General features: G+C 41.8%; 1 protein-coding gene across 2 annotated transcripts in view; it reads left to right on the forward strand.

Annotated features, from left to right (window-relative positions):
- The first annotated feature begins 687 nt into the window (after positions 1 to 687).
- The window catches only part of LOC109907438 (membrane-associated guanylate kinase, WW and PDZ domain-containing protein 3), a 161,853-nt gene continuing 136,584 nt past the window's right edge, over positions 688 to 25,956 (forward strand). For both annotated transcript variants that reach the window (XR_004206147.1, XM_031809156.1), the window contains exon 1: positions 688 to 1,710. Coding sequence is in view for 1 of the 2 variants with exons in the window: in XM_031809156.1 (XP_031665016.1) it covers positions 1,404 to 1,710 (307 nt within the window). In the remaining variant the exon portion in view is untranslated. The remainder of the gene's footprint in view (positions 1,711 to 25,956) is intronic.

Here is a 25,956-nt window from a genome sequence, read left to right on the forward strand (position 1 = left end):
TAAATATATGTATCACAGGGAAGAGAGTAATGGCAATATGGTCTGATTAAACTATTTACTTTATAACAATATTTTTTATTGAATGAATGTGATATATGTAATAGTCAGAGGGTGGCACTGTGGAGACAGGGAATAATACACACTAGGATTATAAACCATGTGTCCAAAATTGTATGAATTTTAACAGCAACTGTGTAGCCCGTATTTAGTTCCCTGTTATCCATTACAGGATTCAACCTCCACCCAAATAATTCTGCCATGCAATAAGTGTAGGCCTTGTCTGGATTAAGAGCAAGAATGCAAAATGTATTTATATTTTTTGCTTAAACTTAAGGATGTATAAAGGGGTTATACGTAGTTTATACAAACTAAGTTATTAGTTTATAACACTGATGTATTTGTGCAGTTTTTTTGTCTGATTGTTTTGCTGACATATGCCATCTTATGTGTTGGCAAAACATTTATACAGTTATACACCACTTTACCGTTGCGTTATCTAGCCTACTATTGTACAAGACTGCTAAAGTGACCCACTATAATGTGTATGCAATAATTTTTAGTGTTCATTCTGCTACTATACACCGAGGGATGGAGCCCGTGTAAAAGGTTGTTGATTTGAGCGGAGCGCAATGACATCTGCATAAATGGGCGTTCCGGGATTCGCGCATTTTGCTTGGCGCTGCCACTGTGCCAGGTGTGTTTAACCTGTGGCCAGGGATGCAGTCGCGCTTGTCATCATCAAAATGTGTGGGATGCGAACTACGACCTAGAACGAGAATAAATTACCATTAAGTGAATGCTGTGATAACGACACCAGCAGTTTTCTGTCACAGGTATAAAGGCACTCTCGTTGACGCACTAAATATACGGCTTCCGATGTCCCAAATCTCCGAGAAGATTTGTCTCTCACGCAGTCTATGGTGAGGTGAGTGGATACCTTGTTTTGACAACTTCCATCCAAAGGTTTAGGAGAATAAGAAGAACCAACCTATGATAAGGTGATGGGGAGGCTGAAACACATTGATGCATTTATGCAGACACTGTATTGCTGTCTTATTTACTGTTTTACGCACAAAGACCATTGGGAGTTTTACAATATTACGGACGTATTTTCAGTGGAATAGCCAGCTCATGTAGCCCGAATATTGAATTTTATTGGAAGTCATGCTACTCCAGCATTACTGCGGTTTCTTGGACAATAGAACATGTATTTACACATTACCCGGGAAAAAGTGAATTCTTAATTATAACAGAGAAATTAAACTCCGACCAGATCCAGTGAATAACTCAATATCAGAAATCTCTGTTCGCCCATATTTTCTCCTGCATTAGTGCTTGTGAAACAAAGCAAATCCAAAGATACCCATTCAGATCAGTGACGAACCACATCAAAAATATACAGTATGTCCAGAACGCTGAAAAAGAAGAAACATTGGTCCAGCAAGGTGCAGGAGTGTGCTGTGTCATGGGGAAGCCTCGGAGAATTCGGCAATGTGGTGGAGGTGCTGGGGGGTGCTGAACACGGAGAGTTCCCTTACCTGGGCCAGATGAAGTTGGATGTGATGTTGTGCCACGTCGGTACAATGCCCTATTTCGGTGACGTTTTGTTGGAGATCAACGGAACACCCGTCAGTGGACTTACAAACCGCGACACGCATGCTGTCATTCGCCACTTTCGGGAGCCCATTCGTTTGAAGACCGTCAAACCAGGTGCGCCCTCTTTTTTACTTCACGTATTTGATATACAAAAGTGGCCTCACTACATTAGCCTACATATGCTCTATGCCAGAGTAGTCAACCAACTAACATTACCAGTTGAATAATTGTGTGTAATTCTTTTTTATAAGTAAGTACATATTTTATGGTGGTATTTACCATTTATTATATCACTTTCTTTTTTTGTCTCGGATAACAAAATGGCATACTTGCGGTGTCCGGTAATTATACCGGTTGTTCTAGCTATAATTCAATGTAAAATGTCGTGCCCTTTTATTACCTACATATTTCTTGGAGTGATTACACTGTCATACAGAGGAGGCAATGTCCATCCCTTACTGGGGCTCGTCACAAATGCCATTTGGCTTTGAGCGTTGGTCAAATCTGCTTTCTGATATTGATAAATGCCAATGCCTCTCACATTGCTGGTTGTGATGTGAGTGGCATGGCAAGTAATTTAACCCCACTGTACAGACATGGACCCCTACCTCTAGCAAGACTCCTTTTATTGAAGCAATAACAAAGTGGCCACCCGGCCTGTGTGTTGGTACAAAGCTGAGGGATGTGCCTGGAGAATCAAATCAAATCAAAGTTTATTTGTCACGTGCGCTGAATACAACAGGTGTAGACCTTACAGTGAAATGCTTACTTACAGGCTCTAACCAATAGTGCAAAAAAGTATTAGGTGAACAATAGGTAGGTAAAGAAATAAAACAACAGTAAATGTAACCACTGTCAAATTCATAGACAGAGCTATGGATGCAAGGACTGAAAATCCATGATATCAACATTATAGTTTTAACTGTGTTTTGAGGCTATAAAGGTTTGTTTATATTTGCTTACAGTCATTGATGTAAACAAGCTTTTATTTTGGGTTCAGAGCCCTATACTATGAATCAGGTTTGAGGACTTAGCTAGGTAACTTTGGTCAACTCTGGGTTCAACTCGAGACAACCTGTACCACAAAAGTGGCTCACCTTTTAGCCAGGTAAATTTTCAATGGCAACGAATCCTTCAGAACTAACCTGCTGCACGGCAGGCTAACTCCATTTATCCTAAATTAAGTGTCTGAGCCTCGAGTTGATGACCAAAGAAATCAGATACCCTCCATCTTGCAAAGATTGTGTCATCATCCCCTTTTATTTGAGGAATACGACTGTTTGTTTATTTTATGAATCCAATGTTTTTTTGTGTAGTATATTTTTTTATAATACATTATACATTTAGTTAAAGACAGCATTTACTCTCCAAACTGTACATTTTTTGCCTGATTTTGTATTTAGAAATTTGCTAAAGGCTGGCTGACAGCTGCAACCAACCATAGACCTATAATCAATAGATGGCAGTTCCCATTCAGTTCAAGCCTGGCAGCCATTGCTATCGTACGCATGAGTTGTTTAAAGGTGCGCTGCAGAAATCGCTCCTCCATTTCCTGGTTGCAAAAATTCTAATACTTTGCCTAATTTCAGTTTGTGACAAAACAGGCAGTCATTTTACCATCTAAACCACTGTGGAATATATTTTCCATAACGACATTTTCAAAAACATGTTCAGCTGTTTGAAGCTGTTGTATGAAAACAAAAGTAGAAGACACAAAAAATAAACTTAAAAATGTGAAGCATAGAAATGGTGCACATAGAACACATCTACCACTTCTTAGACTTGCTTTCAATGAGAGTGACAGATCTATAACTCACATTTCCTATGTGAATTTGGTCAGGTCACCCAAAAAGTTACATATTGTAGATTTAACAGTCAAATTGCCAGGGTTAGAGGTTCCAAAACCCTTCTATGGATTATACATGACCAAAAGTATGTTGCCACCTGCTCATCGAACGTCTCATTCCAAAATCATGGGCATTCATATGAAACACCATTATGTGAGCTTGTGTTGACTACCACTTCGCGGCTTAGCCGTTGTTGCTCCTAGACGTTTCCACTTCACAATCGCAGCACTTGCAGCTCTAGCTGGGCAGAAATTTGACAAACTGACTTGTTGGAAAGGTGACATCCTATGATGTGCCACGTTGAAAGTCACTGGGCTCTTTAGTCAGGCCATTCTACTGCCAATGTTTGTCTTTGATTGCATGGCTGTGTGCTTGATGTTTAAACACCCGTCAGCTATGGGTGTGGCTGAAATATCCACTAATTTGAAGGGGTGGCCACATACTTTTGCATAAATAGTGTATGTCTATGGCTAGAACATATCAAGCTGTTCCACAGACGAAGCAATAGGAGTTGGAAAAATGTGATTGTGCATTGATAAGCACACCAAAGACTGCATTAATGATAAGTAATAAAATAAAGACTACACTATTTCACACCATAGCCTGCTGAATTTGCAAGATAACTTATTTGATTTTGGCACAAATGAAAATGTGGCACTGATTCGCCCATGGATTACTGGTACCATCATTTACGCGGCTGCTACTCTGTTTATCATAAATTATATCCTTACCACTATACATAGCTTCCTCTATCACTCCAGTATCCCTGTATATTGTAAATATGGTATTTTAAGTGTGTACATATGTATGTGTGTGTGTGTGTGTGTGTGTGTGTGTGTGTGTGTATACACACACACACTTCAAATACCATATTTAAAATATACAGGGATACTGGAGTGATAGAGGTAGCTATGTATAGTGGTAAGGATATAATTTATGATAAACAGAGTCGGTTAGGACATGCTTTTTACCTACATACGTAAAGAGCATGTCCTAACCGACTTGCCAAAACTATAGTTTGTAAACAAGAAATTTGTGTAGTGGTTGGAGTCATTAAAACTAGTTTATGTAAACTTCTGACTTCAACTGTGTATTTATAGCTTCTTACTTTCTCGTGTATTTATTTTTATTTCTTGTGTTTTTGTTCTGCCTTTTACTCAAACTGATGTTTCAGCATTGTCTCTGAAGAGTTAGGTGTTCAACTAGCCATGTGCGGCATGCACTCACAGTTACAAGCCTCCAAGAGTCTGTGGCAGGCCAACAAGTGGTATGTACCGTCGTAGTACGGATGAAGCCTGACATGGAATGTGAAGCTAACTGATGCTGGCTAACTTTATTAAAGCCGGAGTAGATCTAGCTTGCTTCGCAGTGTACCCCTTCGATGGGGTAGGGTATATCATTAATTGGGAAGTCCAAAAATGGATGTAGCAGGGAAAGGGAAAGGGGATAGGGAAAGGGGTGCTGTGTATTTGAATTGAAATACTTAAACAACAACTGAGACTGTGCAAAAGGTTGCATCAGCAGCGTCTGATTCTTTGGCCTCCAGGCCAGTAGCACTGAACATCAGCTGTGTGTGGGAGAGTGAGAGTTTGTGTGTGTCCTCCAATGCATGCCCCCAGAGCTCCTCACACCACACACTATGCCCCACTTACCAAGGTTGATAAATAAAGGGCATGGTAGAGAGAAGGAATCAGCTCAGCCTTTGGCTCGAGGTTCAACTCCCACACTATGCTGTTTTTGTTCTTAATTTGGTAGTGATGGCAATATTCCTCATCACCTTCTACTTTCATCATCATCACCAGCAGCAACAACGGCCTGAGCTAAATTTATTATTCCGTGAATGTCTATATGACGGGTGACAGTGAGGGCTTATACTGTCTTGCAGAGACTCCTCCTTAGCAATGTTTGTTGCTACAATGGTCAAATCTCACACAGAAACGCCTGTAACGAACAGCTTTTTGTATGATCAGTATTTGATTCTATGCTGTAATAGTTTGTGTGTGTGTGTCTTTGTGCACGTGGATGAACACACGTGTGTGCACACAGTGTTTCCTGTGCCGTAAGCTCATGTTTAATTCACACCTTTTGCATAATTGAGGCAGCAGGTGTTTCTGTCTCCATGCTGATGGGGGCGGTGCGGTACGTAGTGGCGATGGGCCAGGAAGATAAGCTGTGATATAGTGCTAATGGCTGGCGGGAGAGGGGAGAGCAGAGTGTGAGGGGATGAAGCTGACAGAGCTTGGTCCACCAGATTTTCTACTGCTGCTGTTGCCAGGTCCTCTGCTCTCTTTCCCCTGGACCATGGAGCTGGTGGACTTCCTGTTTCTGCTAACAGCTGAAAGGAAGAGCTAGGAGGAGGAGTTGGGAGTGTAGTATAACTGCAGTATTAATCACTTTGTGGGAATTAGGCTGTTTGAGACGTTTTAAATCTTAAGGCATAGCTGTGCTGGAAAGCGTTGGTAGATCAAATCAAATTGTATTTGTTACATGCGCCGAATACAACAGATGTAGACCTTAGAGTGAAATGCTTACGTACAAGCCCTTAACCAACAATGCCGTTTTAAGAAAAATACCTAAAGAAAAATAAGAAATTAAAGTAACAAATAATTAAAGAGCAACAGTAAAATTCACAATAGGGAGGCTATATACAGGGGGTACCGGTACAGAGTCGATGTGCAGGGGCACCGGTTAGTTGAGGTAATATATACATGTAGGTAGCGTTATTAAAGTGACTATGCATAGATAATAACAGAGTAGCAGCAGTGTTAAAAAGGGGGGAGGGCAATGCAAATAGTCTGGATAGCCATTTGATTAGATGTTCAATAGTCTTATGGCTTGGGGGAGAAGCTGTTTAGAAGCCTCTTGGACCTAGACTTGGCGCTCCAGTACCGCTTGCCGTGCGGTAGTAGAGCGAACGGTCTATGAATTTGGTGGCTGGAATCTCTGACAATTTCTAGGGCCTTCCTCTGACACCGCCTGGTATAGAGGTTCTGGATGGCAGGAAGCTTGGCCCCAGTGATGTACTGGGCCGTACGCACTACCCTCTGTAGTGCCTTGCGGTCGGAGGCCAAGCAGTTGCTGTACCAGGCAGAGATGCAACCAGTCAGCATGCTCTCGATGGTGCAGCTGTATAAGTTTTTGAGGATCTGAGGACTCATGCCAAATTTTCTTCAATCTCCTGAGGGGGAATAGGTTTTGTCGTGCTCTCTTTACGACTGCCTTGGTGTGCTTGGACCATGTTAGTTAGTTGGTGATGTGGACACCAAAGAACTTGAAGCTCTCAACCTGCTCCACTACAGCCCAGTCAATGAGAATGGTGGCGTGCTCAGTCCTCCTTTTCCTGTAGTTCACAATCATCTCCTTAGTCTTGATCACATTGAGGGAGAGGTTGTTGTTCTGGCACCACACTACCAGGTCTCTGACCACCTCCCTATATACTGTCTCGTCGTTGTTGGTGATCAGGCCTACCACTGTTGTCGTCTGCAAATTTGATGATGGTGGCACATAGAGCCAAAGGCAAGAACCTGTGGCACGTGTGCATTTTATTCAATAGAGAATGTGATTCAACTGGGGAATGCCTTTATTAAAAGCTACAGCAATATGCATGTATCATGAAACTTTTGCTTTAATAAATGTATGTTTCTGCAGGTTCCACCTAGGGATTAGAATTCATGATGGAAATGTTGAGAGATGGTGAGTGTACTACACTGCATTACATCCTCTGTTCAGTGTTGCTGCATATCACCTACATATATTCACTGTAGAAAATATACAATTTACTTCTCAGTCCCTAATCACACCTATAGGTGTCATGCCCTGATGAACACATTCACTCAATTTCAAAGCCTTTATGTGCCCAAATGAGACACCATGGCCCTGGCTATTGACTTAATGCAATACTGTATTTTTTTAGGGGTCTCAGATGTGACCAACCACATCTCTGTAATGGTATGCATAATGTATTTGTCTACAGTGGGTCCCTCTAATGAGTGGACTGAAGGCAGTAGAACAGCCTGGCTCTCACAGCCCTGTCTCTCACACACACCACCATATTTCACATTACCTGCTGATTACAGCAATGTGAGTGGATCCTGTTCTCCACCTTGTAATGGTATCCGATGGAGAGGGTGGGCGTGGGTTAATCACGTTAAAATGGATAACTCCATATCTATCTGGAAAGTGGCTCTAGAGTCTTGATAAAGCAGGACCTGTCATTGGAATGAGATTCGTGTTGGTCGTTTGCCTAAAAAAATGGAGAGGAACACAAGCTGAGAGGCCCTCTGGTCAGGCACACATCTGGCTTCTGCTTTAGCTGGGTCGTTCCACCAACTTGGTGCCTTAGCATTCTGTCATAAAGAGCACATGTTCAACTTCACAAAAAAACACATTTTCCCATCTCAAGAATTAAAAAATAAATACAGTGCCAGTGAAAAGTTTGAACACACCTATTCATTCAAGGGTTTTTCTTTATTTGTACTATTTTCTACTTTGTAGAATACTAGTGAAGACATCCAAACTATGGAATAACACATATGGAATCATGTAGTAACCAAAGAAGTGTTAAACAAATCAAAATATATTTTAGATTTTTCAAAGTAGCCACCCTTTGCTTTGATGACAACTTTGCACACTCTTGGCATTCTCTCAACCAGCTTCACCTGGAATGCTTTTCCAACAATCTTGAAAGAGTTCCCACATATTCTGAGCACTTGTTGGCTGCTTTTCCTTCACTCTGCGGTCCAACTCATCCCAAACCATCTCAATTGGGTTGAGGTTGGGTGATTGTGGAGGTCAGGACATCTGATGCAACACTCCATCGCTCTCCTTCTTGGTCAAATAGCCCTTACACAGCCTGGAGGTGTGTTAGGTCATTGTCCTGTTGAAAAACAAATGATAGTCCCACTAAGCGCAAACCAGGTGGGATGGTGTATCACTGCAGAATGCTGTGGTAGGCATGCTGGTTAAGTGTGCCTTGAATTCTAAATAAATCACTGACAGTGTCACCCACAAAGCACCATCACACCACCTCCATGCTTCACGGTGGGAACCACAAATGCGGAGGTCATCTGTTCACCTACTCTGCGTCTCACAAAGACGCAGAGTAGGTGAACAGATGACCTCCGCATTTGTGGTTCCCACCGTGAAGCATGGAGGTGGTGTGATGGTGCTTTGTGGGTGACACTGTCAGTGATTTATTTAGAATTGGTTAGATCCAAAAATCTCAATTTTGGACTCATCAGACCAAAGGACAGATTTCCACCGGTCTAATGTCCATTGCTCGAGTTTCTTGGCCCAAGCAAGTCTCTTCTTATTATTGGTGTCCTTTAGAAGTGGTTTCTTTGCAGCAATTTGACAATGAAGGCCTGATTCACGCAGTCTCCTCTGAAAAGTTGATGTTGAGATGTGTCTGTTACTGTGTCTGTTACTTGAACTCTGTGAAGCATTTATTTGGGCTGCAATTTCAGAGACTGGTAACTCTAATGAACCAACGCGTCTGCAGTAGAGGTAACTCTGGGTTTTTCTTTCCTGTGGCAGTCCTCATGAGATTCAGTTTCATCATAGCGCTTGGTGGTTTTTGCAACTGCACTTGAAGAAACTTTCAAAGTTCTTGAAGTGTTCCGTATTGACTGACCTTCATGTCTTAAAGTAATGTGCAGGGGCACCGGTTAGTTGATCGGCTCCAACGCATTAAGAAGGAAAGAAATTCCACAAATGAACTTTTAACAAGGCACACCTGTTAATTGAAATGCATTCCAGGTGACTACCTCATGAAGCTTGTTGAGAGAATGCCAAGAGTGTGCAAAGCTTTCAAGGTTTAACACTTTGTTTTGGTTACTACATGATTCCATATGTGTTATTTTATAGTTTTGATTTCTTCACTATTATTCTACAATGTAGAACCCTTGAAAAAAAACCTTGAATGAGTAGGTTTGTCCAAACTTTTGACTTGTACTGTATATACATGTACTTATAGTAAGTGTTGACCGTAACAACAGAGTTGGCGATTTCATCTTAAATCATCCCTAAATCCCAGGGACAGGGAGTGGCAATTGAATGCAAGCTTCAGAAAAACAATGCTACCTCTCGATCTATGGGTAACAGGGTTAAATGTGTTTTGCTCGACCTGTTGAGAAAATGGCGCAAAATAATAATAAAAAAGCAATAATTTCACCATTTTAAAACAAGAGTTCAGTTCATGGAACAGGGTTGACCTTAAAATGAGGGACAGACGTTAATGAATCACTAATCACATGAAAGAAATAATGATCTTCAGAAATGACTGTCAAAGCAACAAAATAACTAGGGCTTTGCAATGGTTGTGAAACTTTGAGATTTTATTTCATTAAGTGGGTTGAAATCTTCCTAGAAGTTACACTGAATTGTGGCACTTTAGCAAGCCTTTATTCATTTAAAAAAAATCTGCTTTATTGAATTCTCCATGTAGTCAATATTAAAGGGCACTTCATTTAATAATATAGGCTTTTAAAATGCAAATATTGGTTCACAATTTCTATCTAGAATATCGAAGGCACTCTTTTTGTAGAACAACCCAGCTGGAGAGAGCGTGTTGAGCTGAGCTAGCCACTCCCAAACTATGCCACTGCTGCTGAGATCCTATTGATCTCACTTGCAATGAGAACTCTGACATCATAGAGGTAGAGAGCTTAGTGGGCTAGATATGTACATCAGTCAACGTGATGTGAAAAGCATATTGAGGTCTTGCAGGCCCAGTACAGTTATATGCATCTTCATCAAGCTTCACACATCTGATAGAGCTTGTCTTGTGATTATGGTTGCAAAGGGAGTCTATATTACTGGAAACTTTTAAAGTTTACTAATAAACTACCAGCATTTTGGTAACTTTCAAGGTATTTTGGGACTTAAAATTAAAAAATAAAATTACATTAGTGGCCTTCTTGGGTACTTCAGATTATCACAGGTGTCTATAATCTCTGGTGCTCTGTGTGGCCTTATCACATTTAAAATATTAAATCATTAAATAAGATTTTAAAACACAAAAAAGAATGACAAAGCTGTAAAACATTATCCTAAATATAAACCATCAACTTTGTGAATTCCATTGGTGTTTAAATACATTAAATTATATATGAATAAATGTTTTAAGTTATTCTAGTATAAATTGCCAAAATTACCTTAGAATGCCATAGATTACCTGTTTTAATGACCAAAATTACATAAGAACTTTTGGTAAATTACCCGTAGCTCTGCAACCCTAGCTGTGTTCCTAGCAGCAGGCGCTGATGATGATTACAATGGAGCCCAGTATGTGGATCTAATCTTCTACAAATAGCATGTTTGAAGCACTTTGTCACATCGTTATTCAGGGACTACTACCAGCAGGCCACTAACACTGTAGTCACCAACATCCGTGCCACAGAGGGATATGTGAGCCTGTCAGGAACTAAGAAGGTTGCTGCTGCTGCCGCAATGCTAGAGCATGACAATAAGTTGTGCAAGTGTTTCTCCAAGTGTTTCTAATGATCACTGAATGTGTGGGCAATGTTCTTCCCCAGAAGCATGACAGTCTTCTGTAGTCTACTTCAATCACCAAGGACACCCATTCACACAAAATACCTTTCTTTAAACATCCTGCTCACTTCCTGTTTTTACTTCTTTTACCATCTGCGACCAGAGCCTTAGGCTGCCGCTAGGCACTCACTATTGGCTTACCTCACACAGCTAGCCTACATCCCCGTCCTTCCCAGAACACTCCCCTCTCATCAGACATCTTCTAAACATCTCAGTTTACAACACAACCCAGTCTCGCATGCAATGGTCTGTGTATGTCGTGGCGGGGAAGAGTAAGACGGTACAACAAAAACAAACAAGCATGAAGTCTATTCCAACCCTACTCCTAGTGCTCAATAATTCATTTAGGAGAGGCAGCTACTCTGTAGACTCTCCCCTGTGTGTGTGTGGTGCGTACTGGTGGTATTACAGTACATTGTGGTCCCTAGTGCTGTCTAATTAGTCCCACCATAATCAAATTGGTGTTGCTCTCACTCTCCAGCATCGCCTTGGAATAGAAAACATGGGGAAAAGGAGGCTTGTAGTCTGTGAGGATAGGGTGACGGCTGAAGCTTCTACGTTAGGATTGGATGATGGCTGGAGCTCCTGAGAGGGATTGGCTTATAGTTATAGCTTCTGTGTGAAGATTTGACGGTGAGTGATGGCTTGATCCACAGTGTGTGTAGATTTGACGGTGACTGATGGCTTGATCCACAGTGTGTGTAGATTTGACGGTGACTGATGGCTTGATCCACAGTGTGTGTAGATTTGACGGTGACTGATGGCTTGATCCACAGTGTGTGTAGATTTGACGGTGACTGATGGCTTGATCCACAGTGTGTGTAGATTTGACGGTGACTGATGGCTTGATCCACAGTGTGTGTATTCTTAATCACTGAAATAGAACGAAGGAAGATTTTACAATATTACAGGCACAATGCAGCCTCCAAAGAGGCATAATTTGTTCATCTTTATTTTATGTAAGATTTAATTGGTTATGGATTGGCTGATGGCATAATTGGCCTGTCAAGCATCCTGTCAGCAGCCATGTGCAAGGATATATAGTAAGGCGCTGGGGCTGCTGGGATATCATAGTCCTCCAGTGCCTGGGGAATCACAAGTAACAGTGATGACATTCATAGGTCACAATGTCACTGTTTTAATGAGCAATGAGAGAGAGAGGATGGAGGAGGGGGGGGGGGGGGGGGGGTGGTGTCACATATTAATAGGATATACCAACAACATAATCTCACAAATCCCTGCTCTATTAGATGAAGACATTATGGGAAATTGCATGATCACCCTATGCAATGAAATCCCTCCCAGTGAGAGCACCTTTTCTTTGTATTGTTCTGGTTCACATTGTCGCATGAACTAACAATGTTTGATAGTGTGAGTACATTTTGTCTGATTTCAGACCAAGAGTCCTGTGTCTGTTTGCCCTCTGACTCTCTCTATGCGATGGCTCACTCTCTTCCTCAATCTCAATTTTTTTTGGAAGGTCCCCTCTTTGCTTCTCTTTCTCTCTGTCTTTCTCAGTCAGCATAGATGACATAGCTAATAGCTGCTGTATTTTCCATTTTGATTGATTCTACATGTCACGGACTGTGATGTATAACCACACTGCTTTGTACTGCAGCAGTGCATCTGGTTCTAATGGAATAATTTACTGAAATATCACCATCATTCATCCTGTATTTTAGAATAAACATAACATAATAAAGTGTAGTCACCAGGTTGGTCCTTATCGGGTTGGGTTGAGTGATGGGTCTGCGTCACTGGTTTTGAGTGATTCCTCACGAAACAGGACTAAAGAATACCATTATTTGGGGGGGATCTTCACAAAATATTATCCATAGAATGGTCCATTGGAGGAAGGATTGTTCACATACAGTATATTTGACATTTGTTGAAAAATATTAACATGAATATTGAAAGATCATCATTTTTGATTTGGCTAGTTTTTCAATATATTGTTGAACATAATATACTCCTGAAATAATATCAAAGTTCAGGTTCCAGAGTGGGATCTCTGCACCTTGTTGAGTTATGATCCAATTTGTAAGCATTACCAACAGACTGAATGTGAAAATGGATTCAAAATGGTTGCCCGCTACTGGTGATTTGCAGGATGTGAAATGATAGAAGTTAAAGGAGCGCTGTGATTGGTTACATTGCCTACTATGCCAATGTCTCTGTATTAAATGGTGCAGAACTTTAAAACTAGCAGAGATTGCACTCTGTAACTTTGATATATCCATAAAGTATATTATGCTCTACTAATATATAGAAACATTTGCCAAATCAAACATGACATTTTTTGAATACTCATGTTAATATTTTTCAATATTCATAAATTGATGTAAACAATTATAATATTGAAATAAAAGTACTACTCATATTACAGGCAAACAGTAAAGCTTGATATGACACACATTTTTGCTTTGTAGCACCTACAGATGAAATATTGTGGAGTCTTATAGGAGGCCCGGGTATGGCCAAAAATGTCATATGCCAAGTTTGATTAATTATTTCTCAATTATCATTTTAGATACAAGTTGCGATGTCAACTATCATTCTTCCAAAGGACCTATGGATAAAAATGTTTGGTTTCTCTACAGTCACTGACCCAAACACTCCCATCATGAAGGACATGATCTTTATTCAACAATGAGATCCAGCCACTTTAGGAACAACTGTCATTGATTCTCCCCTTAAGCATGGGCCAGAGATGTGAGATGTCACTATAGCCACTACTGACTAACTACCCAGACCAGAGTGTCACTTTTAATCCAGCAGCATTTATTATTATGTCCCCTCCCCATTGGTGTTCATCCACTGGAAGATGAACTCAGGCCACCTTTAAATCGCTCCAAGGTAATGGCCTGGACATTACTGTGCTCTTTTAAAGGAACATAGCCACCAGCTTAGTTTTTTGACTTTGGCCAATTGATAGGCCGTTATAAACATCAGCCATGGAGAGATTTATTTTGTGTGTGTGTGTGTGTGAAGCTTGTGATGGGAAACCTGCCAGTGATACAGCTCAGTGTGGCGATGTTGATGATAGGAGGGGGCCAGGGAGGGAGATGGCTCTCTCAGGGTTAGTGCCAGGGCAGTGTTAATGTGTGTGTGTATCCAGGCAGGCAGTACACACATTGGGGAGAGTTGCATTGCAACTAGTGTTAGCACAATGAGTACTTAGCACCTCTCAATAGAGTGCCGGCCATAATTTGCAAACTGATTCTACATGTAGAAACCAGAGAAAATGCCTGGCATCAAACACCTACCGTCAGCAAGCGAACGAAGAGCGAACAAATGGCAGATTTGGCAGCAGTCGTCCAGAGCGATGTGTTTTCTCTATTACTGGCCGCGTGTTGATGAATGCCAATGAGACCATACAGGGCCAAGGCAGCGGCAGAGCCTCAGACTGACTGAAGAGTCCTTTACAGGATGACATGGGCTCCCAGAGCCTCACATCCAGGAGCACTGGGCTTTTCTCTTACTCCCATAATCAACAACATTCTGCTGTCCTCATGCCTCTCTTCAAAGGACAGTGTTGGATACTCCAGCTCGATTCGTTCTCTGTAGTATGGGCTTTTCACAGTATACTTTAGACCGGTGTTACTCACAATGTTTTTGTAAGGGGGCCACTTTGGGTTGAGACAATCATTCAGAGGGCTGCACAGATGTTTAATTTGTTGTAAATTATCATTTGAGTGCAATAGAGCACATGCAATTGATTTGATGTACAGCACATCACAAATATATACATACACACATCAAATAGGCTACATCAAATGTATAAAACTCATATTAAGGGTTACCTTAGTAGTTTGATGAGTGAAAGTGTCCCTTCTGCTCCTTGACTGAATTCATTCTAAATGTAGTCTTCTGTTGCTATCCTTGTCAGGCAATCCAGGTGTGCATTGGTCAGTCTGTTTCTCTGTTTTTGTTTTACAATGTTCATTGTTAAAAATGTTGCTCACAATGAATAAGTGCTGACAAAAAATGTCTTCTTTTGCACACACTGCTTCAGAAGTGGATACTCTGTCTGACACAAGGCTCCAGAAATGTTTAACACCTGATCTTAGGTCACCTGTGTAATTTGCCTGCAGCTCCACTATCTCACTCTCTCTATTCCAGCACGGTCAGGACAGAGGGATGTGATGACTTGTGTCAGAGATGACACTGGCACACGAGAGGTTTTCAATGAAGTTTAAAAACACCTTGTACTCGGCCTCCCGGGTGGCGCAGTGGTCTAGGGCTGTGCCACCAGAGACTCTGGGTTCGTGCCCAGGCTCTGTTGCAGCCGGCCGCGACCGGGAGGTCCGTGGGGCGACGCACAATTGGCCTAACGTCGCCCGGGTTAGGGAGGGTTTGGCCGGTAGGGATATCCTTGTCTCATCGCGCACCAGCGACTCCTGTGGCGGGCCGGGTGCAGTGCGCGCTAGGTCGCCAGGTGTGCGGTGTTTCCTCTGACACATTGGTGCGGCTGGCTTCCGGGTTGGATGCGCGCTGTGTTAAGAACCATCTGAAAGTGCGGCTTGGTTGGGTTGTGTTTCGGAGGACGCATGGCTTTCGACCTTCGTCTCTCCTGAGCCCGTACAGGAGTTTTAGCGATGAGACAAGATAGTAACTACACTGTTATTATTTCACAAACTAATACCACGAGATTGGAGAGAAAAAGGGATAAAATAAACATTTTTAAAAATCCTTGAATTTTGACTCCAACTTCAACTCTTCTAACACACACACACACACACATGCGCAAATGAACAAACTGTCTGTCAGATATTAACAGTGTGGTGATTTTATTTTGAAATGCAAAATGTGACCACACGCAGCATTTTGCCCAGAGATTTATCTGCCCCTTGGAGCTGGAGATTCACCGTGTTCAGGTGGCAGGTGATGTCAGTTAAAAGCTTTAATATCCACTGTGGATCATCCAGCTCTGGCTCCTCGATGTCTTTGCTTGCAACAAATTCATGAATCTGAGGAAGGAGAGAGAGAAATCTTTTCAAAATTCTGCCATCTCACCTCATTGTGAAATATCAAGTCACAGTATTCTGTATGGTATTCTTCCAGCAACTGTCGGAATTGCCGGTGATTCAGTGCCCACGCAATAATAAAGTTGACCGCGCGCACGACTTACTGCATCACTTTCTGTAAGTCACAGTCATTGAGTTTAGCCACAAGTGCTTCTTGATGAATGATATAATTAAACGTAGCAAATGTGGGAATATCCTCTCTCTTTCTCATCAGGCCTATGAGTCCCTTCTCCTTCCCTTGCATGTTTGGGGCACTGTCAGTGCACACAGATGCCAGATTTGACCAGTCAATATTGTTATCAGCAAAAAATGTAACAAGTTGTTTCAGAATAACCTCTCCCCGTGTTTGTCCCTGGATGGTCAATAAACATAAGTTCCTCTTTTGAGGGAAGCAGACCCAAACATATAATTGGGCAGTGTCATTTACATCATCAAGCGCAATACTAAAACACGGTACCACGGATATGTCAGTAATCAGTTGCTTACCGATGTCCTCACCGATGTCTTGTTTTGGTCGAGTCTGAGAGTTGCAGTCCCTTAAGACCTCTTAAGGATCGGACCCTTTTTAAAAATGTTTTGCCTGAAATGACATACCGAAATCTAACTGCCTGTAGCTCAGGACCTGAAGCAGGGATATGCATATTCTTGATATTATTGGAAAGGAAACACCTTAGAGGTTTGTGGAAATGTGAATTTAATATAGGAGAAAAGAACACATTGGATCTGGTAAAAGATAATACAAAGGAAAAACATGCATATTTTCTATTTATTTTTTGTTCCATCTTTGAAATGCAAGAGAAATGCCATAATGTATATTTCCAGCTTAGGTGCAATTTAGATTTTGGCCATTAGAAGGCAGCAGTGTATGTGCAACGTTTTAGACTGAGCCAATTATCCATTGCGTTTCTGTTCAAAAAGACTCGCCAAATATGCCTAATTGGTTTATTAATACATTTTCAAGTTCATAACTGTGCACTCTCCTCAAACAATAGCATGGTATTCTTTCACCAACTAATAGCTACTGTAAATTGGACAGTGCAGTTAGATTAACAAGAATTTAAGCTTTTTGCCCATATCAGATATGTCTAATTCCTGGGAAATATTCTTATTACTTAAAACGTCATGCTAATCACATTAGCGCACGTTAGCTCAACCGTCCCATGGGGGGACACTGATCCCGTAGAGGTTAATTTGCTTTAAAATAGCTTCCTTGTTTGTGAAATCAGCATACAATATTTCGGCTGAGGCCAAAAAACAATATTTGACAATCTCCGCATCTGCAAATGCCTTCATGTTTCTCTCAAGTATCCAAGCAATCTCATATGTTGCCTATGTTGTTTTCTCTTCAACCATGCTAGATCTGTCCATCATTTGTTGTCCTTTTGAGTTGCGCTATTTTGTTGTTTCTGAGGTTGCTTTGTGGCGGATATTTTTCTTCAAAGTGGGCATGGTGTGACTGCTCTAAATTCGCTTGTTTAATTAAAACAATTGACTGCCTCCTGGCAAATAAGACAAAGTGAGCTAGTCCCATCATGCAGTACAAAAAAATAGTTGTCTGTTAATTTCTCTTGGAACTTTCTGTGTCCTTCTTGAATCGACCGTATCCTTCTCTTAGCTACGTTAGCTGACTACATTTCCCCGCTGCCATCTTCCTGATATTCCTGGTGCTCCGGTAGTTGTTCGTTCATAGCTGTCACATTGTTCTCCAACTCTTCCCCCTCAATTTAATTGTCAATAGATTTAATTTAATTTACAATAACTCAAACCTTGTCAACCAGACTGCAAAATTAGCTAGTAGCAAACTGATATGTGCTCCTGAGTGGTACAGTGGTCTAAGACACTGCATCTCAGTGCAAGAGGTGTCACTGCAGTACCTGGTATGAATCCAGGCTACATCGCATCAGGCTGTGATTGGGAGTCCCATAGGGCCGCGCACAATTGGCCCAGTGTCGTTTGGTCGGGGTAGGACGTCGTTGTAAATAAGAATTTGTTATTAACTGACCTGCCTAGTTAAAAAAAAAAATGTGTCGGTAGCTGAGCAGTTGCTTTCTATTTCGGCCTTTCTGTTCAACAGCTGTGCTATACTGCTATCTATCTGCCATCCAAGGAACAATAGATATATTCAATGAAGTGATTCACACCTGCATTAAACACATTGAATTTAAATTGTGTCATTGTCATGTATTATGAATGGAAAATCACCACTAACCACAAATTAAGGGCTCAGCCTGAGAGCCGTGCAATGAGTACCACTGCTTTAGACTGAGCAACCCATAGGCAGGGCAAAGCAAAATCATGATTGTCCCTATTTTAGAGTAATGCGTAATGGAGTTTAACAGGTCCCAGATAGGAGTAGTCCAATCATAGTCTAGGTCCACAAATATTTAGTATTACCTTTTATTTAACCAGGTATCTAGGTCAGTGAGAACACATTCTCTCATACCAAGCATCTAGCCACATCTCCCCTCCCTCTAGGTCTATGATCATTGGATTACCAAGGGAATCTAAGAAAGTGATGTCTGTCTTTAAGAGGTTACGTAATTTGTCGTATTCCTCATAGGTTCACCATAGAGCCATAACCCCATGGCAGCCACAGGGGGGAACGGGGCAGGTTGTGTGTGTGAAATCTTCCCCATGGGATCCACTCTTATCTGGTGGTGTCAGGAAAACAACCTCTCACTCAACGTCAACAAAACAAAGGAGATGATAGTGGACTTCAGGAAACAGCAGAAGGAGCAGCTCCCCATCCACATCGAAGGGACAGCAGTGGAGAAGGTGGAATGTTTTAAGTTCCTCGTCGTACACATCACAGACAAACTGAAATAGTCCACTCACAGACAGTGTGGTGAAGAAGGCGCAACAGCGCCTCTTCAACCTCAGGAGGCTGAAGAAATGTGGCTTGTCACCCAAAACCCTGACAAACTTTTACAGAAGCACAATTGAGAGCATCCTGTTGGGCTGTATCCAAGCCTGGTACGGCAACTGCACCGCCCTCAACTGTACGGCTCTCCAGATGGTAGTGAGGTCTGCACAACGCATCACCGGTGGCAAACTACCTGCCCTGCATGACACCTACAGCACCCGATGTCACAGGAAGGCCTAAAAGATCATCAAGGACATCAACCACCCGAGCCACTGCCTGTTTACACAGTTACCATCCAGAAGGTGAGGTCAGTACAGGTACATCAAAGCTGGGACCGAGACACAGAAGCTATTTTTCAATCTCAAGGCCCTCAGACTGTTAAACAGCCATCACTAACACAGCGGGGCTGCTGCCTACATAGACTTGAAATCATTGGCCACTTTAATAAATTGATCACTAGCCACTATAAAAATGGCACCTTAATCATGTTTCCATATCTTGCATTGCTCATCTCGTATGTGTATACTGTATTTTATACCATCTATTGCATCTTGCCTATGCCACTCTGACGTTGCTCATCCATATATTTACTGTATATGTATATATTCTTATTCCATTCCTTTAATTAGATGTGTGTGTATTAGGTCTTTGTTGTGAAATTGTTAGTTAGATTAGTTATTAGATATTGCAACACTGTCGGAACTAGAAGCACAAGCATTTCACTACACTTGTAATAACATCTGCTAAACATTTGTATGTGAACAATAACATTTGATTTGATGTTAATCTGACCCATATGCTTGTAACCTATGTTGAGCAGTTCAGCTACATGCAATAGCACCAAAGTGGAGCCATCTCTGGCTGTGATCTGTCTATAAACAGGTTCGTATAGGGGTACTGACTCGGTGATGGAGCACATTTTTAGAGGTTGAAGAGATGAGACGAGCTTGGTTTTATAGCAGCTTTTATTGTGTAATGCATAGTGATATGCAGTAAGCAACCCATAAATGTGTTAACGATGACACACCACCCCTCCTCTCTCTGCCATAAAATATCTCACGCCATGTCAGGTTGTGATCTTCTTGAGAGAATGACTATAAGAATATTCATAAGTGACGCTGCCCCTGGCAGAGTGTGTTCTGAGCTGAGAAAAGAGGGGATTTAGATCTGACCTGTTTGACAGGCCCAGTGGATATGTGTTTGTGCATGTCTCTCTCTCTATACAGCAGGGGGTTGTGCACAGTAGTTGCGTTGTGCAGGTGGTGCAGCATTATGGTCTCCACAGGCTCATTACAGATAATGATTTTTTGTTTTGACATGGTTTATTTATTTATTTGAATTTTAACTAGGCAAGTCAGTTAAGAACAAATTCCTATTTATAGTGACAGCGTAGGAACAGTGGGTTAACTGCCTTGTTCAGGGGCAGAACAAGATTTGTACTTCCTCAGCTCTGGTATTCGATCTAGCAACCTTTCAGTTACTGGCCCAACACTCTAACCACTAGGCTACCTGCCGCCTCTGCGCCGTTCATTAGCCTGGCTGTCCACTAGCAACGGTCATTGAAATGCAACAGTTGGACAATGGACGAAGGTTCTCCAACCTTCTTGATTTTCTATAATCCATCAGATATTGACTGAATTATTATAGCACATTATACAACGGGTGGGTCTAATCCTGGACGCTGATTGGTTAAAACCGCATTCCAGCTGGTGTCTATTCCACAAGTTACCACCAGCTCAAGCTATTACGTTAAAATGCCTATTTACTCTGTTCCATCTGACTGCGCAATCCACTGTCTCATCAGCCCAGCCAGACCATTTATAAACTTTATCTCCACTATTAAAAGCATCTAGACATTATCTCCCATTTCTTTTAGACTAGAATATGGTTTTCAACAGCAAAAATCTGTATAAACCTTGCTGTCTGTCTCTCATAGATTTGCAACATTGTTTCAATATTGAAAATTGATCTCCAGCAGTCCCATAGTAATGAAGGTGTTGGGACGAGACAGACAGACAGCTTTTCTCATCCAGTCATTTTTTTTTTTAATGTTTAACCAGGTAGGCCAGTTGAGAACAAGTTCTCATTTACAACTGCGACCTGGCCAAGGTAAAGCAAAGCAGTGCGACAAACACAGTTACACATGGAATAAAGAAACGTACAGTCAATAACAATAGAAAAGTCTAGATACAGTGTGTGCAAATGAAATAAGATGAGGGAGGTAAGGCAATAAATGGGCTATGGTGGCGAAATAATTACAAATTAGCAATTAAACACTGGAGTGATAGAAGATGAATGTGCAAGTAGAGATACTGGGGTGGAAAGGAGCAACTAAAAGAAAATAACAATATGGGGATGAGGTAGTTGGGTGGGCTATTTACAGATGGGCTATGTACAGGTGCAATGATCTATCTGTAAGCTGCTCTGACAGCTGATGCTTAAAGTTAGTGAGGGAGATATGAGTCTCCAACTTCAGTGATGTTTGCAAATCGTTCCAGTCATTGGCAGCAGAGAACTGGATGGAAAGGAGGCCAAAGCAGGATTTGGCTTTGAGGGTGACCAGTGAAATATACCTGCTGGAGCACATGCTACGGGTGGGTGCTGCTATGGTAACTCGTGAGCTGAGATATGGCAGGCTTTACCTAGCAAAGAGACAGTTTTGGTCAAACAGATAGACATGGCTGATTGACTACTGACGCCTGTCTCACACGGCATCAAATAATGTTAAACAATAAGCAACCAATTCACTCCAATAGGCCCCATGAAATCATAACAATACAAAAGCACAGCTATTTCATTTCCAAAATGAAATTAATAAACCAGCTATTACTTCCCATTGCAAATGTATTTAAATCACGTTCATCACACTAACCGGTGAAATAAAGTTTAAATGCAATACTGTTTCACAGGCATTATTTTCAAAGAGATAGCTAACATCAACCGAGCTGCAACAAAAAAACAATGTGACTGACCAGCTGATGATAATTTGTAAAGTTTAAAAGTTAATCTTGATAAGAGCTGCTGCAGCCGCCTTCGTCATTGCCACACTACTGCAACACTAGCTAGCAGACATTACTAGCGTTAGCATTCAAAAACGATTTCTTGCGCCACTGATTATTTGCTCTCAGTAGTGTCCTGTCTAGGCTTTAACCGAAATTACAAGAGAGACGCCCATCAATGGCGTGCGAAAGTAGCGAGCCTCAATTGTATACATATGCCAATGTAATTGTCATGAAAATCCATAATAAACAGTTATGTTTACTATGTATCCCCTGGGAGTTATTGTTGTGAGTTCCTTTTGACTCACCTTGTTCTACGGGAGCCACCGTACCTGTGCTAAACAGTTGCTTTGCTAGCTCATGAGGAAGTTGTAGCTAATAAACCCGAGTCATTTATAAACAACAAATTCTTGTTCTTTTACATAAACAGTATTCTGTCTTGAAATCGGAGTCCGAGTTTTCTAGCCGTAGCCTGCCTAGGCTATATCCCTATAATCTAAATCAACACAGGTAGGCTGAAATTGTTGTCAAATATGTAGCCTTTTTGACTGATAGCTTACAGCCCAATACATTTTAAACTACATCTTTTAGTCTACTTAGCATCATTAGAAGATCATAACAATTCCTTGAATTCCTTCTCTACAAACGACCCACGCAATTGACCTGCTTATTTTACCAGCATAGCTAAATAGACTTGCTTTCTAATTTGACGAGCTATGACACCATGAGCACGCTTGTTCACGCGCTTAAAAAACGCCGAGACACATCATTTTTCCTTTTATACGGCCCTACCCATTTCAAGTCAAAATATGATTGGTTAATTTCACTGTCATTCCCAAATTCTTCTGCCCAGATTCTGAAGGATTTTTCTACCCAGAGACCAACAAAGAAAAATTATCTTCAGTCATAAATCTTCTCTTTCCAACACAAACTGAAGAGATGAAATCACAAGATCACAAAAAAAATTTGTAAAGATTAACTAGAAAATAATGTAGTCAATTTTTTTTTTAAATCCTTAGGCCTTAAGTGCTTGTAAGTAAGCATTTCACGATAAGGTCTGCACCTGTTGTTTTCGTCACATGTGACAAATACATTTGATTTGATGAAGTTAATCTCTCCTATACTTTGAGCCAGGAAAGATTTACATGCATATTATTAATGTTATATCTCTCCATGTATATTTAAGGGCCAGCCGTGCTGTAATTTTCCACCTGACCACACGAGTAGACAGTAGTTCAGGTGAGACAGAACTAGGGCCTGTAGGACCTGCCTTGTTGATAGTGCTGTTAAGAAAGCAGAGCAATGCTTTATTATGGACTTTCCCCACCTTAGCTACTGTTGTATCAATATGTTTTGACCATGACAGTTTACAATCCAGGGTTACTCCAAGCAGTTTAGTCTCCTCAACTTGCTCAATTTCCACATTATTAATTACATGATTTAGTGGAAGTGTTCCAGTGATTTCACTTGCGGTAGTAGCTGACGTGTACAGTGTTGAGTCATCAGCATACATAGACATACAGACTTTACTCAGAGTCAGTGGCAGGTCATTTGATTTGATTTATTAGGATCCCCCATTAGCCGACGCCAATGGCGACAGCTAGTCTTACTGGGATCCGACACATAACGAGAAACACATTATAGACTAAATAAGTTAAAATTTTCATGCATTTGAAAACATTAACATGTAATGTGAGTGTGTGTGCGCATCAGTTACACATACATATTAGTACATACACACAACAAGTAGGCCACATGGGGGAGAGGCGTTGTGCCGCGAGATGTTGCTGTATTTGTTTTTTGAACCAGGTTTGCTGTTCATACGAGATGAATGGGTGTTCCATGCACTCATGGCTCTGTATAATACTGGATGCTTCCTTTAATTTCTTCTGGACCTGGGGACTGTGAAAAGACCCCTGGTGGCATGTCTGTTGGAGTAAGGGTATGTGTCAGTGCTGTGTGTGTGTGTGTTGACTGTGCAAACAATTTGGAATTTCCAAAATTGCCACTCTGTTCTGGCCCAGCTGCAGTTTAACTAGGTCTTTCTTTGCAGCACTTTACCATATGACTGGACAAGATAAGGTAAACTAGAGCGTGCAGGACTTGCTTTGTGTGGTGTCAAAAAATCTGAGCTGTCACATGGAATGACGCTGGAGAGACGAAGCAGGTACGGGGAGTCAAACATTTAATAAAGATCTGACATGGAACGAGACAGGAACAGCGTCAGCAAACAAGTAATACAAACTAAAACAATACATCAGCAGGTAACAGAGCAGTTGAACTGACAAATATAGGGGAGGTAATAAACAGGTGATTGGGTGAGTCCAGGTGAATCCTATATCGCTGATGCGCATGACGAGGGAAGGCAGGTGTGCATAATTGATGATGGCAGGAGTGCGTGAAGTAGGAGCAGACGTGACAGTACCCCCCCCCCCCCCCCCCCAACGAAGCCCAACGAACCGGCAGGAGCATGGGAGCCTGGCCAGCCGGCTGATGCATGGCAGCCCAACGATCCGGCTGAGGCAAGACGCCTGTCGATCCCGCTGCAGCAAGGGAGCCGGATGATCCAGTGGAGCGTGACTTGGGATGGAAACCTGCCAAGCCAACCGAGGCAAGGAAACTTCTCGAGCCAGCCAGGGCATGGAAGCCCGACGAGCCGGCTTAGGCACCCCCGGTTCCATCGGCGGCGGAATCCAACCTACGTCACCAACAAAACAAAAAACTCCTGGACCGGCTAGACAAACAAGAACTGATGACCTGGCTGAGGCCCGACTTGGGATGGGTGCCATCTTAGCCAACCGGGGCAAGGAAACTTCTCGAGCCAGCTAGGGCGTGGAAGCTCAACGAGCTGGCTAGGCACCGCCGGTTCCATTAGCAGTGACCCAGAGCTGATGTCACCACACACAGGAACTCCAGTATTCCCCGATGCTTCGTATGTTGGCTGTTGCATTCTGTCACATGAATTGACGCTGGAGAGAGAGACGAAGCAGGTACGGGGAGTCAAACATTTAATAAAGAACGGACCTGGAACGAGACAGGAACAGCGTCAGCAAACGAGTAATACAGACTAAAACAATTAATGCATCAGCAGGTAACAGGGCAGGGGAACTGACAAATATAGGGGAGGTAATAAACAGGTGATGAGTGAGTCCAGGTGAATCCAAAATCGCTGATGCGCGTGACGAGGGAAGGCAGGTGTGCATAATTGATGATGGCAGGAGTGCGTGATGCAGGGCAGCCTGGCGCCCTCGAGCGCCAGGGGGGAAGAGCGGGAGCAGACTTGACGAGCATCTCTTTATTACGGACAAACCTCCCCCATCTTTACAACGATTTAATCTTTATATGTTTTGACCATGACAGTTTAAATTACTTGGTGTTACCTTAGATTGTAGTCTTCTCAACTTGTTCAACAGCCACATCATGTTGAATGCCCTTCTCTATAAGCGTGCTGAAAATCTGTTTACTGTGAAATAGCGTTGTACCTAGTCAAACACCATTTTTCCACAAAAGTTTACTAAGGGTTGGTAACAGGCTGATTGGTCAGCTGTTTGGGTTGACTTTTGCTTCCCTCCAGGCCTGAGGGCACACACTTTCCTGTTGGCTTAGACTGAAGAGATTGCAATATCGTCCACTATCATCCTCAGTAATTTTCCACCCAAGTTGTCAAACCCAGATGGTTTGTCATTGTTGACAACAATTGACAACAATACTTTTTTCACCCCTTCCATGCTCACTTTACGGAATTCAAAATTACAATGCTTGTCTTTCATCATTTTGTTAGTTATGCATGGATGTGTAGGTTCAGAATTTGTTGTTGGCATGTCATGCCTACATTTTCGTGCAAATGAAAAAATCATTAAAGTAGTTGGCAAAATCAGTGGGTTTTGTGATGAATGAGCCATCTGATTCAATGAATGATGTAACCAACTTCCCATTTTTGACCAAATTTAAATTTAAGGTGCTCCAAAGCTTTTTACTATATATTTTTTATATAATTTATCTTTCTTTCATAGTACAGTTTATTTTTTATTTTTGTTAAGTTTAGTCACATGATTTCTCAATTTGCAGTATGT

The sequence above is a fragment of the Oncorhynchus kisutch genome, linkage group LG1 (genome assembly GCF_002021735.2).
Source record: "Oncorhynchus kisutch isolate 150728-3 linkage group LG1, Okis_V2, whole genome shotgun sequence".
Taxonomy (NCBI): domain Eukaryota; kingdom Metazoa; phylum Chordata; class Actinopteri; order Salmoniformes; family Salmonidae; genus Oncorhynchus; species Oncorhynchus kisutch.